Here is an 18,163-nt window from a genome sequence, read left to right as displayed (position 1 = left end):
TTAATTTCCATGTATGTTTTGTAAATAAAGACGGTGAAACTTTCAATTGTCTCAAGAGTTTTAATTAAAAGAAAGAAAGAGGCTCCTGATTGGCCGAAAGAAAGAAACATTCTGATTAGCCGAAAGAAAGAAGCTCTCTGATTGGCCAAAAGAAAGATCCTCTCTGATTGCCAAAAGAAAGAACCATTCTGATTGGCTGAAAGAAAGAATCATTCTGATTAGCCGAAAGATAGAAGCTATCTGATTGGCCGAAAGAAGGACACTCTCTGATTGGCCGAAAGAAGGACACTCTCTGATTGGCCGAAAGAAGGACACTCTCTGATTGGTCGAAAGAAATAAGCTCTCTGATTGGCTGAGAGAAAGAACCAGTCTGATTGGTCAGAAGAAAGAAGCATTCCCATTGGCTGGAAAAAAGAAGCTTTCCAAAAGGGGCTTTCTGATTGGCCAAAGGAAAGAAGTTACACAAAGTGCTTCTTTCTTTTGGTAAATCAGAGAGCAGCATTGAGTACAAAGTTTAGCTGAAAACTAGTCTTTTGTATTCCTTCAAGCCAGCGCCTTTGAAAGAGAGTATCGACACTCCCACTGACTTCTGTTGTTGTCTAATGAATAGTCGCGAGCTAAAAGCTTGTTTGCTAAGTTTCATGCAGCAACTTATTCAGAGCCAGTCCTCAATACACCAGCCCGATGCTGGAGACTGAGGAAATGTGAAAGTGGATCAAATTAATCTTTTTCATGTATGTCGTGCTTTCTATGTCAAGTAGTGGATGTATATTTGCTGTTTTTTACGCATTTATAAAGTAAGTTTATTCAGGTGGTTTTCTATTAACCTTGTTTTGTACCACTGTTTTACTTCACTGTCGTTTGTTTTCTCCCGGAAAGTGCCGGGACGTGTCGTAAACCGAAGTTCCCGGATGTGCCGGTCTGATCTGTCAAATGAATGTTGTGTCACGTGACGACAGATCAGAGCGCATGTCCGCTGTGGCCTCCCTCCACGTCGGTACACCACGGAGATGGCAGGAGGTGTGCGGAGAAAGTCCCCCGGTCCCCCTTCCCCGCTGTGGGGGAAACTTCAAACACTGTGGCAGGACAAGCATTTGGTCCTGTTCAAGACGGAATACACGCTGCTTGTCGTTTCAGTTTTGTGGTTTCTGGAGATCGGAATCAATGTGTGGGTCATACAAAAAGTAGCATGTAAGTAGCTGCGCGGCTAGTTAGCATGCTATGGTGTTTTGTCATATCTGTGAACGTGTCTGGATGCTAAGTAGCTAGCCTTAGCACGACTAGTAACTCACACCGCCACCTGTCAGAGGGAATTTGCTGCCCTTGCATGGCCACGTACAGTCGTGTGTCTTGTTCTAGTGTTAAATGACATTCATTATTTTCAACAGTTGTTAGCCTCGAAACTCCACGCAGCTAAAAATATAATTTCTGATACCAATACTGTAAAGTTAGTACGATAGTAACTACTAACTGATAACGTAACCTATATATTATCAGGCATTAATGTTCTCTGGGTAGTTGTCTACGTACGGCTGCAATAATTAGCGTCAGAGTCCCATCAACAGCCAAAACCTAATTTGCAATGTTATAAATCATACAAAAACAGCAAATATTCACAGCAGTGAAGCTGGAGCCAGTGAATGTTTGATAACTGACTAAATATTTATGTTTGTCTAAATAGTTGTCGACTCTGTAAACGGACTAACGGAATAAAATACTCACCCTTGCAACACTAATTCGTTTTCTTGTGTCTTGTCGTGCTGCAACAGTTACCGGAATAACAGAAGATTGAGAGACAAAAGCAAATGATAGTTGAGTTTAGTTTTAATCAATTATGTACCGCACAAATGCAAATAGCGTTTTTTTTTTAAAAATTTCATACTTAAAGCTGAAAATTTTGGGTTTTGCTTGCGTTATCTTTATTTTCAGAACACTATTTGGATCCAGATTGTTGCGATGTACATTTGTCGCAATTTAAAAAATGTATAGACAAAGGAGTTCTAATTGTAATTGGTAGGAAAGAAATGATAATGTTGGTAACAGAAATAACAACAGTACTGACTGAGGTCCCTTACTGGTCATGATCACTGCTTTATGCTCTTTACTGCAGACACTGAGATTGACTGGAAGGCCTACATGGATGAAGTGGAGGGAGTCATCAATGGCACCTACGACTACACCCAGCTTCAAGGAGACACCGGCCCCCTGGTGTGAGTTTTTTTTAAAGGTTTTTAGTGATGTAGGTCTCTCCGTCCTGTAGGTGGATCTTGTGTTCAGTGCAGGAACGCAGGATAAATTAGCACCTTGTCGCTGCAGGTACCCGGCTGGCTTTGTCTACATCTTCACAGCTCTCTACTACATCACCAGCCACGGGGTGAACATCCACCTGGGCCAGTACATTTTTGCTGTTTTCTACCTCATCACACTGCTGCTTGTCTTCAGGATATACCACCGCACTAAGAAGGTCAGAAGATGAGCTGTAATACGTCACCAGTGGGGTGTTTAGTTACTAATACTCATCTCATGAAGCCATTGGAACACTAGTCTTCTGTACATTTTAGGACATGTTTGCACTTGAATGTTCTGTACAATGTACTGTACTACATATATAGTCTCATTTCTCTTTGTTGACATCATTGTTTTTATTTTTAATTTTTAAATTCTTCCAGGTTCCTCCTTATGTGTTCTTCTTTGTGTGCTGCGCTTCATATCGGATCCACTCCATCTTTGTGCTGCGTCTCTTTAATGATCCGGTGGCCATGATGCTGCTGTTTGCAGCTGTTAACCTCTTCATGGATGGACACTGGTTTCTGGGCTGTGGCCTTTACAGGCAAGTGTGGACTCTTTAACAGCACGGTAGCTTCCTGTGTCATATGTTTCTGTTTATTTATACCATGTTATTTTTTTATTTTATTTTTTTTTGCCATGTGTGACATGATGAAATTACAACTCAATCTTCCTCTCTTTCTGACAGTTTAGCAGTGTCTGTGAAAATGAATGTGCTGCTTTTTGCTCCCGGACTACTTTTCCTCCTCCTGTCTGAGTTTGGTCTAATCAGGACAATCCCAAAACTTTCTCTATGTGCGGGCATACAGGTAAAATATTCCCTATAACATAAAACGCAGGTATTAATGTTGTTTAGTGTTGCCACATATCATCTCTAAATGATTCGGTCTTGATGTTGCAGATCCTGTTGGGTCTGCCTTTCCTCCTTGAGAATCCCATCGGTTATGTGAGCCGGGCCTTTGATCTTGGCCGTCAGTTTATGTTTAAGTGGACAGTCAACTGGCGCTTCCTGCCAGAATGGCTCTTTTTGAATCGGTACTTCCACTTACTCCTGCTGGCTTCCCACCTGCTCACCCTGCTGCTCTTTGCTCTCCGCCGTTGGAAGAGGTGAGTCTGACTTGGGCTGTGCCAAGGCATCCTGGTTGGAGATGAGCTGGAGTATATAAGGGCTTAAAATTGTGTTCGTGTTTTGTTCCATAACACCACAGGCGTTTGGCTCAGTCAGTGGTTGATCTCATGGACCCTGACGCAGGGCTTTCGGCTATTTAGATGAAGTGTGAGGACTGTATGAATAAAACAAGACTGCCCGCCACTATCTTGACTCCTATGGTTGTCATTATGGCTGCAGACAATGTACAAGCTGTCATAAAGAAACACTAAGAGATCTCAACAGCAGAGAAGTCCTTGGAGGATGTGACTTTTATTTTAACATGTAATATATCGACATGTCTCTGTATTCTGCTGAAACCCCTAAGGTATATAGATATGTCGCTGTATTTTGGAATTTCATGTAAGTAGACTTAATCTCAGAGTCAGATTTAGTCATTGGTTGTCAAGCAGTAATGCCATTTTTATAAATTGCTGTCACTATCTCAGGGCACTCTCTCAGTGGATGAAGCCAGTAAAGTGTTATGTGTGTACTATATTGCTTACATTTTAGTCGTAGTGAAATTACAAACTTTCTATCTGAAAAAGAACTATTTTCTCTGTCTCATCAGGCCAGGAGAAAGCATCTTTGAACTCCTCAAAGAGCCAAGCAAGAGGAAGAACCCTCCTCAGAAAAACACTGTCGATCATATCCTTCTGTTCCATTTGAATTTACCCCTATTCAGAGATCGTACGGTTCCTTAAAGGACACCTTGGTGTTGTCAGCAACACTGTTACTTCCACTGCTAAGTGCCAGATAGAATTGGCTGAATATGCCTGCATGATATTGGTCAGTGTGTAAATGAGTGGCGTTCCACGTGTCCACTGGATTTTTGTTAAACCTTAACAGATGATCACAGATTGTGCTGATTCTGTTCACCTCGAACTTCATTGGCATGTGCTTTAGTCGGTCGTTGCACTACCAGTTCTACGTGTGGTACTTCCACACGCTGCCTTACCTGCTCTGGAGTGGAGGAGTCAAAAAGCTGGCGCACCTTCTCAGGTGAGAGTCTACATAACTAAACCACAAGCTCCGTTTTAGATTCATTTCAAACCTACAGCATGGCACATTTCCTAACACTCAATCACATTAATGCTGTGTTATTTTTTTGTCCAGGGTCCTGATCCTGGGTCTGATCGAGCTTTCCTGGAACACCTATCCCTCTACTAACAGCAGCTCAGCCGCCCTCCACGTCTGTCACTTCATCATCCTCCTCTGTCTGTGGCTGGCGCCGCCTCTGCCTTCAGCACCAGCAGAAACACAAGAAAATTCAACCATCAAGGAGAAACGCCAGTGAGCCCACAGCCTGATCGGACTGGACATCGTATTTAGTCTAATCAGCTGTCGAACAGCCTCCATCGTCCTCCTCTCTTTTGATCCTCATGACACCGGTGCGGAGGGGGGTTACTGGGGTAGACTGTTTATAAGTGGATACAAGGAGCCATTTGATGCTTCTCATCTCAGCTCACTGCTAAAAACGAAGGAAGCTAACACGTGGGTGCAGTCTGCAGACAGACACCTACATAATAAAATGGCTTCCCGTTGAAGAGATGAAGAGGTAGGAAATATGGATTCTCAGGTTTCATTTTCAGCTAAATAATAGGAAGTGTGGAGCACAGGCCTAGGAAGAAATTATGAATGTTATGCTGTTTGGAAAGAATTTGTTACATATGCTACATTTCTACTTATGTTAAAAGTACACTCTGCTACTCTTATGTCAGGCAGCCTAATCATTTTTCATTGTTTGATATTATGAAAAGCTTATTTACTGGTGCATAAATCTTTTACACCCTGTTAATAAGCCAGTATATTGAAGAATATCACTATGATACAGACTTTGAACTTAGCACACAAAGCTTTAAATAAATTGTGTCAGCAGCATTTCCATGTGCCACAGTAGTTGCAGTATTCTCCGGTACAAGTCCAAAAAAGTGTTCCAGTAGTCATGTAACTGTATACAAATGTGTAAAACTAAGCTGGAGACAATCGAGTCTGATTTGTTGTATAAGGGATTCATCTTGTGTTGAGAGGCTCACTACATTTATAAGCACATAAGTAGCTTTAATGTGAAAACATTTGCAGTAGACTGAGGCAGCAAAAGTGACATTTCATAGTAAACACAGATGCCACTTTAACTTCAAAGCTGTGTTTTTTTTTCTCTTCTTGCATGTAGGTTTTTGTCACATCACAACAAATGGCTAAATTCAATTTTCTTTATTTTCCCCAACAATGAGTTCATTATTTAAAGTGATAATTCAGTAGTTTATCAAATAATCACCCTGATAATCAAATTCATTCTCATTCAACACTGACTGACTGATTATACATTTGGTAAAATAATACACTATACTGACTACATTAAACTACAAAAAGCCCATTCAGATGGTCAAGGCATTCTTGTGATTTCATAAAGCATATTTGTAATAAAAGGCCACTTGGTCTATGTCAAGTAAAGGGTATTCTTGTCACATAAATATAAAGTCTTAAATCACTAAAATGTTTAATATTAATATAAGAATGAACTTGGCACTGGGTTCTGGAATTAGTATATCCTGCAGATAAATACAGGATTCACTTTTCCATGTAAAGGAGTTGCTTCTTAGGAGTCATCATTGGTAACAAGTGTGTGTGGTAATCAGAGCTGGGTCAGTTTCCTCAGAGATCATTGTCTCACATATTATTGGGGTTATAGCACAGCATGTTCAGCTTGATGTTCTCGTCCCAGTGGCGCAGAAGCAGGAACAGCTGTCTGGCAGCTCCTTTCAGCCCTGCCAGGTCCACTCCCTCAGGCAGCTCCTGGCAGCGCAGCCAGAAGTCTGCTTTTGCTGCCACCAGCTCCCACTCCATGAAGTAGCCGGCACAGCGGTGCTCAAGCCATGCAAGAGCTACAGCTGTGGCCCAGCTCGAGCCCTCCAGGTCCTCTACAGCCAACTGGCTGCCCCCCTGGAGGTCAGCTGGCTCTCCCGAAGAGCCTTCACACACATCCGTCTCTGATCCACGACCACTATCTGCCTGGCCGTGGTTCTGGCTCTGAGAGGGACCAACGGACAGCTCCAAGGAGCCCTCCTCAGAGCTGGGGAGGTCAGGGGGTGAGGTGACAGGGTCTCGGTCAGACAGGTGTCTTCGGCGAAGCCTTGGTTCCAGCATCAGGGGAGTGTCGTCTGGAGTGTGGTGGAAAGGAGGAGCAGTTGGTTTGGCGAGGGAGCAGGAAGAAGGAGAAAAGGTGACATGGTGACTAGTGGGAGGACCCGCAGGTTTGGTAGAGGTGGATAAAGATGGAGCACTGGGAGACGTGCAGCGGAAGGGTGGGCTGAGACTGCGACGGTGGAGGCTGTAGGGGGAGGCCCTCTTTAGGCGGTCCAAGGGGATCTGGACACAGTCAGAGTAGATCTCTGTCAGAAGAAAAGCTCCTGATGCCAGCTGCAGACGCACCTGATACGACACCATATAGACACAAATGAATAAATGTGTTTGCACACTTGTGTGTAGGAAACTATATATTACAAGTGCCTGTGGAGCTCACCAGGGGCAGGTAGTCTGGGGCATCAGTTTCAGGTTGCTTCTCAGTCTCTGCAGACAGACAGTGAGACTTAAGAGGAACCTGCTTTCCTGATGAAATAGAGGATCTGAGTCTGCCCAGAGGAAATCTGTAATATATAAAAAGGATTTTTGACAATTGAATATCCACGAATTTGAAGGTAGACATAATATACCCCTCACAGAAAGAGGCTTACTCTCCGAAGTAACTTGAGCATTGACAGAGAAAAATGCAAACATAGCATGCCAAACAGAGTGCTTTAACAAAGAGGATCAGCATCATATATTATAACTAATAATAATAACTAATTGATGGACATGTACAAATGCTGCTATTTGGCACTGCAATCAAATACTCTTTAAAGTTTCTCTCCTTTCGTTGCTGATCCCCTTTCTAGTGTTTAGGCCACATTAACAGCAGTTAGAATTAAATGTGAAAGTCTTACCTGGTGCTAAAAAAGCTCTCCATTGACTTGCTCTCTATGGATCGCTGTGACCGAGTGCATGAGGCGCCTGCTATCGCTGGGGCTGTAGCAGAGTGTGCACTGCCCCCTATGCCTGAGACAGCAGCGTGGGACAAAACATTAAACAGTATTGTTTCATCAGCACAGTGATTAAGCGATGGTCCTCGGCTGTGTTAAAACGCTCAGTTCACCATTTACAGTTTTTATCTTGCTGTGGACCATTTTCGGTGGAACTGCTTTCTGCCAAAGAAAGTGGGGAGGAGGAAATTTTTCCTTGTACATTGGGTGAAATGATCCTTTAAGAGCTACCTCAGGGGTTGCTGATGTGTATACTCAAGTCAGGGGAGAGCAGCTCTGCCTTTTCTCCCTCCATACAGACTTACCTCGAGTACTGAACTGAATTTCTGGTCAGACGCCTCTAACCTTGAGACTACACTGACATTACAATGTTTTCACTGATCGAGACGACAGCGATACTTACTAGAGTCCCAGGATGTAAGGCTACAGGGTGAGGCAGGAGTGTCATCTCTGTCTGAGGGATACAAAGATTGTTGATGGCCTACAGTCTTAACAACACAAATGGCTTATGATATAACTCGTTCTGTCTACCTGTAGAGTTCCAGGTGTCCTCGATTTCTTCACTGTCTCTACTGGTGCGCCGTCTGCCCAAACCCACAGAATAAGTCCTCTGTCTGCGACTGCCGGACTGGGAACTCCGCCTGTTCCCCAAATGCATCCCTACACACACACACACACACACACACACACACACACACACACACATCCACAACTATGAGCCATATAACAAAACACTACATTTTATATTTTCAATTATGCAACTTCATGATAGAATCTTTGAATCGACCGTCGCTTCATATTGAATGCAAACATCTTTCAAACTCCGCCTCCCCACGTTTATAACAATGACTTTGTCTGAAATTATACAGTTACATTCACAGGCTGGATAGAACTCTTGACAAGTACACTAAACTTCATGTGTGAGCTGGCAGTGAGCCACACCTGTGTTTTGGCCGTCCATGCTGTCTGGCAAGCCTTTGTTGGGGTTGTTATCAGTGGTTGTGAAGGCTGTGTACATGCAGACGATGTTACAATGCTTACTGGTCTGGATAGCCTTCGTTCGGTATCGCTTGGCTGAACCTAAGAAACAGTAAGGGGGAGACAGTTTCACTGTTTCACTTAAGATAGCTGTCAGTTGATCAGCGACATAAACATTTCAAGTACTTAAGCCTCACCCTGTCCAATATCACTCTCCTTCTCGGCCAGTTTCTCAAAATCTCTTATAACTGAGCGAGCTGTCAGTTGGTGAATCATCTCCTCCCAGGGTTCCTCTCCTCTTCCTTCTTCTTCTCCTCCTCCACATCCCTCAACCCCTGCTGTCTCCTTGCTCTCAGGGGTCCAGAGGTGCCCCAGGTCCACAGTGGCCTCCCAGGACACAGGTCGGCCGCTCAGCAGGCCGTGAATGAGCGAGCGGCACTGGCCTGGTGGGGGATCCTCAGGTGGGACAGCGGTAAAGAGGTACTCTGGATCTGTGAAGCTGTCCCAGTCAAGAGGAGAGGCGGGGAACAGGAGTCCATCTGAGGGTCCGAGGGAGAGAGAGACAGACAAAAATGTTTTAGAAGCTGAATAGGAAGGATAACCCTGTTTTTTTTAGTACTATATCTTACTGGAGTCAGTGAGGCTTCTGCGGGAGAGTGTCCCTCTTGATGGGGGCTTCGTCTCCCCATCGCTTTCATCCAACCTCCCTCCCAGAGTTTGGTCGAAGGAGACCCTCTCCAGAGCTCTCCTAAGGCGATGCATCTCCAGCTCACCCTGGGGGGACGAGAAACTCCGTGCTGCCATGGTTGAACGGGCCAGTGCTTTATATCTCCTACGAGACTCTTCGCCTCCATCCAGACGGCCATACTGCACGCAAAAGAGGGGAAATGAAGCGGGTTCAACAAGCTGGTTAGACTGATATTTCATTTCATTGCCAGTAACCTGGAGGAATACAGACAACTGTTTTAGGGTGAATCTATTACAATTAATCTGACCTTGTCTGCCCTGTTCTCTGGGGTTTCCACTGATAGGTTTTGTTGCCATGCAGAGTCAGCCCAGCGAGACAAGGATGATCTCTGTTCTGGAGGGGGCATTTTTTCAAGGCCTTGGGGTAGAGAACCTGTATCCAGCACTGAGCCAGAGGAGTGAGGATCAGGCAGAAAGACTCCGCCTGCAGAGTCGGAGTTGGATGAGGCGTGTATGTGCGAGTGGGACTGTGTTTGTAGACTCCGCTCACTACTAAGGGAGCAGCGAGTAAGGACATACTGCTCCTGGATATAAGAGCTCTCCTGGATCCTCAGCCTCACGTCACTGGACCAGTCCAGCTCCACACCTGGAGCGGATAAAAGGTAAAAGTTAGTCACTATGGCATGAGGTGACCAGTCTTTTGCATTTACATCTACTGGGTATTCACAGCAAGATCCACTGGTGAGTGACAAACCTGGGCTGGTGCCAGGGTCAGTATCTCTGGCACAGGAGAACTCAGAGGAGATTTCTCTGGAAATCTCCCTCAGTGCCTCCTCCAAGTCGGTGCCATCTGCACATGGCACCACTGGCATTAACTCGGAGGCAGGAGGAGGTGAGAGCTCATCATTTGACTGGCCAAAAACTGAACCTGTGGAGCCACGATGTACACCTTTATAGCCCCGTCCTTGAGACTATAAAATAAGACAGATTAGATATCCGTGTTGCTATGCAGACATGATGCAAAGGCACAGTTTCAAAGAAAGAAGCAATGTACCTCTGTTTTTTTTGCTTTGAAATTTGTCATATCGTAGAGAGTGCAATATCCAATCACACGGTTCCCAGGGTAGAGCGGAGGGATTTCACTGGGTGAAAGAAAAGCCTCCATGTTTTCTGGCAGGTACCAGTCAATCCTCACGTCAGTCAGCACTGGTTCAAAGGCCTTTTTCAGGGACTTTATCAACTGAGGAGAGGGACAGGTCACAATATTTCTAAATTAAAGGTTTTACTATTTATTGATTTATTATTACTCCATTTAAGTCATGCATTCAGAATCTTACTTAAGTGACAGTAAAGAAGTATTATTATAGTTAATATTGATTCATCAATGTGTTCTATAGTAGTGGTGTAGTATTTTACTGCTGAAACTTGTCAAGGTAGAACTAGTTTTAACTAGTCCTTCAGCCCAGTGGATCCCCTCTAAAAGATTGACAGGATAAATCTGTGGCTCCTGAAATGATTGATGGGGTAGAAAAAGAGACAAAAATGCTAATGGCTTGTAATATGCTGAAAGGTAAATGTGAAGTGCAAAAGCTGTGTTTATTTTTCTCACAGGGTAAGATTATACTTATCATTGTCCTGCAATCTATATTTTGTCCAATAGGTGGCAGTGCTGCAGTGCTGCTGACCTTCGGCTGGATTCTCTCCTCATCATCCAGGAACTCTGTAGTCCCTCCTGTCAGTTTGGCAACGCCCTGCAGGAGTCTCCTGCAGGCTCTGTGACCAAGGCCCAGGCCAAAGCATCTGCAGAGGTGATGCAGTATGCACAACACTTGTTATCACACCCCCTGACAAAATTAAAGTACGATACCACAATTATTAGGTGAGCCTCTGAACTGCCTGCACCACACAAACAATGTGTCACTTGGTTTGACTGTCTGAATGAATCAAGAGCCAACCTTTTGTAACAACTCAGACTTATGCAAGTATCTATTTTTGAAACCATAATGGCATACAGAGGCACCCATGTGTCTCCAGAAAGAGGAAAATTTGGAGGGATCACAAGCCATTTGGCTAATAGAGAGTTTGGAAAGAGCAGGGAACAGAATAATTGCCACCAAGAAGTCTGTCTGGTTGTCAAGATACTGTTAACACAACCTGAATAAGGAAACTGAAAACCAAATGATATAAAAAATAAGACAATAAACCATTTATTTTAGGACTATGGATACAGATTGTAGTTAGACTGAGTCAATTGAGATGTACTGAGAATAATGAAACAACAGCCAAAATACAGTGGAGAAAGTCACTCCAACAGGAGAATACTAATGAGAGATAAATGGAGTTATTGTGCATTGCTGAAGGGTCTGGGGAAAACCAGAGGGGCGTGTCTCTTACTGCAGAGGAAAGCACTTAACGGGATTACTGGGCGGGGCTGAAAAATACCTCAGCCTTTTCTTTCTTTCACCGTGCTTTGGTCTCACTTGTTCAAGATCACCCTTTGCTTGCGTCCCTTCCTTTTCTGTACTCCCCCACTGCATGTCATATTTATCACCTCAATCTGCCTGCACTCACTTCACCCCATTCGTCTCTGATTCCTTGTCACCCACAGTGATTTAATGTCCTATCACATGGCAGCCATAGCATAAATGTTTGTTAACTAGCTGTTTGACTTAACATACAGGTAACTCCTGCATTTTTGCCCCATATTGGAGATTCACCTGATACCTCTCTGTACCATTCCTCACACATGATGTCATGGGTCAAATAACTAATCAGTAGTTTAGTTTTAGCCGAGTACCTGCCAGCGCATGCGTTTCTGCGAACCAGCTCCAGCACTTTAGCCACATTGCTGATGCATCCATCTGTGATGATGAAGACTTGGCGGGGATATGAGCGCTGCATAGGCTGTTGGTACACCCAGGACAGCGCCCCCAGCAGGTTGGTGCCTCTCATGTCAGCTCTCATCCTCTGGACATACTCATAGGCCTGCAGTAGAGTGATCTGTACGCAGATGCAACGAAAAGTAACACGAGCAATGCTATCATGTCTACAGTGAAGGTGGGAGAAACAAGCATCAAACAACACCTGTTCAGCTGCGTGACGTCGCATATGCAAACATCACCTATGTTGTCAAGATAAATTCACTGTTTGATATCAGATTCCTTAATTACCCTGTGCGGGTAGCGAAGAATTGAATCAGTGCGTCTCTAATAAAGAGAGAGCAAACATACACACATTAGCACCTGCTTTAAAACTACCTCAGATCACACCGTGGACAAACATATCTGACAGGAGAGGAGATGGAAGGATTCTCCTGCCTTAGTGAAAATGCATGAAAGGTCACCATATGGTGAGGAATATGTGCAGAGACTGTTTGTCCTTGTGGCCCCTAGTCTGGATAAAACCCGATACTCTGCTACTAAGGCAACTGATCTATTGCTGGATTAGAGAGAAGACGAAATAGAACAGATAGTCCTACATGGTTGAAAAACATCTGCTTCCAGGAAATATGATCCAAATGATCCGAGTGATTTCTTTCAATGAAAAGAATTCACATGTAACTACTGAAAACCCAACGAACGAGACAGATTGAGATAATTATCTCTTGTGAGCGAGGTCAGTGTGTAAAGCTAACATCTGTGCAGAGCTTGCTGGAGGTGAACAGAGGCTTGATGGTGGTGCCGAAGCCCACAATGTTGAGCATGGTGCCAGAGGGGAGACTCTTCAAAGCCACCACCATGGCTTCCTGCAGAAACAAGGACAGAAACAGGAGAACAGGGCAGATCAATGTACACACCTAAATCTAAAAATTAGGCTCTGGTTCATTTGTATGTTTATAGCCTGCCAGTGACTTACTTTTACACGGTGGGTGTTGGTGCCACTCATGCTGCCGCTGCGATCGATAAGGAACAGCAGTTCTCTGGTGGCTTTGTGCAGCTCCAGAGGTTCACACAACAAGTCAGGACAGAAGTTGAGCATCAAGACGGGGCTGCTCAAAATGTCCTTGTGGTATCGCTTCCTCACAAACTCCAGCTATAGAGGCAGGGAGCATGGGTTGGGACACGTGTGAGATATCACAGGTAGATAAAGTGAGGTAGTGAAGCAGTGTGAGTAACTACCAACCTTCCGCTCAGGCTCTGAATCTTTGCGAGTGCAGCGAATGAAGTCACGGCGGGAACAGATCTGCTGTTCGTACTGGCTGAATGAGAGCCTGCCTCTCTCTAATATGACCAATGGACTATGGGGTTCTGAGGAACAGGTTTGTCACTTGAAATCACATTTAAAAAACACAGAGAACCTGACAACAAAAGTAAAAGGGACAGTTTTCAGTTGCTCACCACTGAGGTGCAGAATAATCTCTATGTGCCTGTCATATGGATGCTCCTGTGCCAGGGTGATGTAGGTTGCAGAGGCACTTTGGGCGCTGGGATCTGCGTCTGCCCTCAGAGCGTGAGTGGGGCTCTCCAGGCCTACAAATAAAATAAAACAAATAAAGGAAGTAAATAAAAGTTTCATAGGTTTTAATCTGGTTTTTGATAACTAACGATGCCTTATTTCATATTTAAGATGTATATGAGTACCAGTCATGCATATTACGTAGTAAAAAAAAGTGTGCTTTTTCTATTTCTACAGCAACACAAGTGGAGTGCAGATGAAGTCGTCCAGTTCCCTTCAAATTGGATTCAGGTGCCCTCTGTAAACCCATTAGTTTCATTTTCTAATGAGATTGCCCACTATTCCACAAGAACCACGCAATCAAAGATATTTGATTGGGAACACAATACCGGCCAGGAGGCAAGCCCCTCTGACCAGCAGCTGGAAGTTGAGTTCATAGGGTGCCAGGTTGGCAGCTGGACTGGTGAAGATGGCATGGGCACACTGCTGCTCAGAATCTAGGGCCCGGTCCTGTTTTCCTGAGGTGGCACCAAAACAGCTGGTTGGTCTGAGGAGGAGATGAATGTAGGAGTATTTTTGGGGAACAATATAGAGTTATGTCAATGTCTTTTTTAATTCTGATTTATCTTAAAATGTATAATGTTAAGTCAAATAGTGTTGCCACAGTTAGTTGAGACATAAATACCCAGTTTCTTCAGATTTCCCCCCATTTTCACTCTTGCTTGGCGTCATCTGGCCAGTGACGATAGGGGTAAGCAATGTGGGGTAGACGATGCGGATAGCTCCATTTTCTAATGTGGGCAGTTCTAGTGTGGTGCTTATGACAACAGAAACTATATCCATGGGACCAATGACGCCTGTGCCCACGATGAAGGTGGTTCTTTCAAGGTCTTCGTCCAGGATGAGATGTCCTAAAGCAGAAATACAGCAGTAACACATCATAAAACAATTAATCAAAAACATAAGGGACTGTATGGAAAATTAAACAACCTGAATCTTTTCTCATCTAAAACTAAAAAAACATAGCCTCCATCTAGCAAAAAAAAACCCTGATATTTTTTATAGTAAGAATTTATTCCATGTACAAGATACCTCAGTTCCCAATAAAATACTATGCTCCTCAAGTTGATATACGCATGTACTAAGTGAATGCTATTTCACCATTAGGCAGGCAGCCAAATCCTTTGCCTCCCATGTCTGTCCTTTCCATCCTGAGAGAGGCTAAAACAGGACAGAGAAGGGACTTGCTGTAGCTATATTTGTACTCATGCAGAAACCAGACCATTACAGCAGTAGACAAGAGTCTGCAAAAATTCAGCCAGTGGTTTACATCATTGGCTGTTGTACTACGTTATAGTACAAATGATAATTTCCATCTCATCATGAAGTCCTACCAGCTTTTATTTTCTGAGTGAACAGCTAATTGTGTCCTCTAATATGGGCATTTCAAATAAGCTAAAGTGTTTGTAGAACAATGACTAGTGTCTGCTGGTGATATCCATAAATAAATTAGATGGATTTCTGCCCAATGGCATTTTTAATTGTAGATTATTTAAGGAAAAACTGTAGCCCTGAAAGCAAGGGTAATGTGAATGCTCAACATCTAACCAGTCTAATATTTTATTTGTTGAAGCTTATGAAGTCACATTAGATCACTACATAGACTCCACAACATCATATTTTCCCCCTTCGCAGCATTCCTCCGTCCTCCCTCCTCACCATTGGTGCATTGCATGTCCAGGCTGGAGCTCCCACAGCAGCCCCACTCCCGGCCGTTCCCACAGTGGCCTTCAAGATCAGATCCGGGACAGCAATCCAAACAGCAGTCCTTCAGCTTCCCTCGGCTCTGGATCTGGACCCCTACCAACCGGCCCGCAATCACAGCCTCAAAGCCCACCACAACCTCCTTTTCACCGAGGGGGTACACGAACACGCCTGGATAATCGAAAATGTTCGACACGCAATACAATAATTTCAGGCTTTTGCTTCAATTAAGAAGATATTGAGTTGTCCCCAATATACTTAGAGTTTATTGTAAATAAAAAGCCATATTCAGATTTTCAGGATAACTGTGACAGCTGTGACTGCTCTCCAAACTTTGTAGCATGAACTCACAAATGTATCTTCATTAGTCTTAGTTCAGTCTGTATTTCATATATCAGACTGCTAGAAATACTGAAATTTGGTTATTTGATGCAGACACTGTTGACATATGGAGTGAAAATACAGTTCAGACTACGGTTGGCAGAATTATGACTTGTTCTAAATGTGTATCATCCCACCACTCACCTTCTACAGACTCTAAGTCAGCATTAGCATACGTAAGGTGTGCAGTGACGCCCAGGGAGCAGCCGTTGGCACAGGACTTGATGCAGGAGGCTTTGAGTAGCAATGGTTCCCATGTCGAGCAGTTTCTCAGTCCCACCATCTTTTCAGGGCAGCAACAAGCCTCTATTGTGCTGGTTGCATGAGAATGCACGTACACAAGCCAGAGTAATGGTCTAAACAGACAGGAAGAGGAATATGTGAGTGTGCATTTTAGTTCTCTCATTTTCCATTCACAGCACAATCATAGAAATCTTAGCAAATCAGGCTGGATTTTTTCTGCATTGATTAAAAGCATCTATTAAAAGCAATGAAATGCAACATTTTTATGTATACGTGCACATCAGCTTTTGGACATGTAACTAAGCTATCTGCTCTCCTCAGACTCTTAGCAACCAACTGTGATCGTTTGAGTGTACGGCTTGGTCAATCATTAACATTGCAGGTCAGCACTTACTACACTATGCATCGTGCCTAACATATGCAATCAGGGGCCAACCTGTATGCAAATCCCCACGGGCTACTGTCTCACTCTTACTTAGCAGCACTCTTGGCTAACTGGAAGGAGCTGGATGGTAAGAAATGGTAGATTACATTTAATCCCAATTTCCTCCAGAGTTTCCATTCAAGTAACCCAAGCTGTACACAATAATTCTTCATGACTGATTGCTTAATAACTTTAAGTGCAGCAGGTGCAGAGACCACTGTGCAGATTACAGCTTAGTGAATGGTAGACTGAGCAAAACTGTGTGTGTATTTATGCATGTGTGTTTGCGTGCGCACACACACGTGCACTACACGTGCACTACCGTGCGCGTGTGTGTGTGTTTGCTGTGGTCCAGGTAATGGTCTCTTCACATCTACCTTTCTAACAAGATCAACAGCCTCCATCTGGCTACCGTGCTCCTAGCTCATAACAGGCAAATAAATGCCTGGTTTGTTAAAGTGGGGCAAACTGATGCTGTCAGAATACAAACAAAAGGAAAAGTACAACATAGCACCCCTCAGTAGACTGCTGACACTCAGATCTGTGGCAAACCTGATGAATAAGCCTGACAGACTGCCTGTTCACCTTTATCAGTGAGGGGAAAAAAGGATAATAGCTTCTTTACACATCATGAGTTGGTTGTGTTTATATGCGTGTGTGGTTTTAATTACAGTATATCAACATGTGGTAGAGAATGATTGATGTAAACCATACACATGCACATACTAACCTCGTAAAGTTGACTGAAACTCAAACACAGATATTTCCAAAAATATCACAACATTTAGTTGCACATGTTGATGAATGGCAAGTTGCTCTAGCATCTGTTATCTAAAAAATAAAGCATTAACAACATAGCCAAATCTTGCAGGGTGAAAATTCTGCATATCCTCTGTGAGGCTTTATTACTCTGCTGGGTGTTTGCAGTAGCATAGCTGGCCAAGAGTTAGCTCTGGACAACACTGCAGTCCCCTGATGTCAGTTACAAGCTCCAGATAACAAGCAAAATAATCATGTAGGAACACTTACTGTACAGTTCAGTGCAGTGTCTGATAATTTGCCTCCGTGTCCAGTCTCTGCATCACTCCACTATCACAACTGCTTGCAGGTTCCCCAGTGATAGAACGGTAGGAGTTTTCCTGTTAACAGATACTGCTCTCTCTACCTCTCTGTCTGTCTCTCTCTCTCTTTCTCTCTCTCTACCTCTCTTTCTCTCTCTCCACAAATCCACCAGTTGCCCTATAAGGAAAAACACTAATTTCACAGAGTAGAAAAATATAGTTGGGGATGAGATATTAAAAATAAAGTTCAAACAGAATCTGGGATGAATATCATCTACATGCACAAAAAATTATCGCCTATAATAACCTACTATGAGACATCCAATAAAAAAAAAATCTGGAGTAACTACCTTGAATTCATCCTCTGTATATACGAAATCAAATATCACTGCTGTGATCAATCACCAGCATGCAGCTCTGAACTAACCAGCAGTTCCCGTTAAGTGAAATGTCATCTGCTTACCTGCTCTGACCTGAACCACAGAGCTGATCAAGAATTATGATCCTGAACCTGTTGTTCAGGCACAAGCTAACACACAACGGTAAGTGAGGCAGAGCCTGCTTTTCATCCAGACAATTGGCTGTGATGGTAGCAGCACCATAATTCATGGCTAATGGCTTGGCCAGAGAGAGAGGAGGGAGGGTGATGTGTTCTGCTTCTCCCAACAGGTCAGTCAGACAGCAGCAGCAGCAGCAGCAGGCGTGGGTAGGTGAGACC

At 43.8% G+C, this 18,163-nt stretch overlaps 2 protein-coding genes across 2 annotated transcripts; one reads left to right on the top strand and one right to left on the bottom strand.

Moving 5' to 3' along the window:
- The first annotated feature begins 988 nt into the window (after positions 1 to 988).
- alg3 (ALG3 alpha-1,3- mannosyltransferase) lies at positions 989 to 5,419 on the top strand. The gene is made up of 9 exons (XM_070844697.1): positions 989 to 1,191; positions 2,111 to 2,210; positions 2,317 to 2,464; positions 2,670 to 2,830; positions 2,975 to 3,095; positions 3,188 to 3,393; positions 4,005 to 4,081; positions 4,291 to 4,435; positions 4,550 to 5,419. Exons 1-9 carry the CDS (start codon positions 1,011 to 1,013, stop codon positions 4,728 to 4,730), a joined length of 1,320 nt encoding a protein of 439 aa, XP_070700798.1. The 5' UTR covers positions 989 to 1,010; the 3' UTR covers positions 4,731 to 5,419.
- A 242-nt stretch (positions 5,420 to 5,661) lies between these two features.
- vwa5b2 (von Willebrand factor A domain containing 5B2) lies at positions 5,662 to 17,512 on the bottom strand. The gene is made up of 22 exons (XM_070844696.1): positions 17,414 to 17,512; positions 15,862 to 16,073; positions 15,292 to 15,507; positions 14,258 to 14,483; positions 13,962 to 14,119; positions 13,515 to 13,646; positions 13,300 to 13,424; positions 13,033 to 13,209; positions 12,812 to 12,922; positions 11,975 to 12,177; positions 10,863 to 10,977; positions 10,232 to 10,417; positions 9,932 to 10,148; positions 9,486 to 9,823; positions 9,120 to 9,357; positions 8,688 to 9,029; positions 8,455 to 8,592; positions 8,044 to 8,172; positions 7,916 to 7,966; positions 7,417 to 7,528; positions 6,957 to 7,080; positions 5,662 to 6,865 (listed from the first exon to the last, which is right to left on the bottom strand). The coding sequence occupies exons 2-22, from the start codon at positions 15,998 to 16,000 to the stop codon at positions 6,104 to 6,106; spliced, it is 4,239 nt and encodes a 1,412-aa protein (XP_070700797.1). The 5' UTR covers positions 16,001 to 16,073; positions 17,414 to 17,512; the 3' UTR covers positions 5,662 to 6,103.
- Between the last annotated feature and the right edge of the window lie 651 nt (positions 17,513 to 18,163).

Source organism: Pempheris klunzingeri, chromosome 15 (genome assembly GCF_042242105.1).
Source record: "Pempheris klunzingeri isolate RE-2024b chromosome 15, fPemKlu1.hap1, whole genome shotgun sequence".
Classification (NCBI taxonomy): domain Eukaryota; kingdom Metazoa; phylum Chordata; class Actinopteri; order Acropomatiformes; family Pempheridae; genus Pempheris; species Pempheris klunzingeri.
Note: the sequence above shows the minus strand (reverse complement) of the source record. Positions and strands in the feature narration are given on the sequence as shown.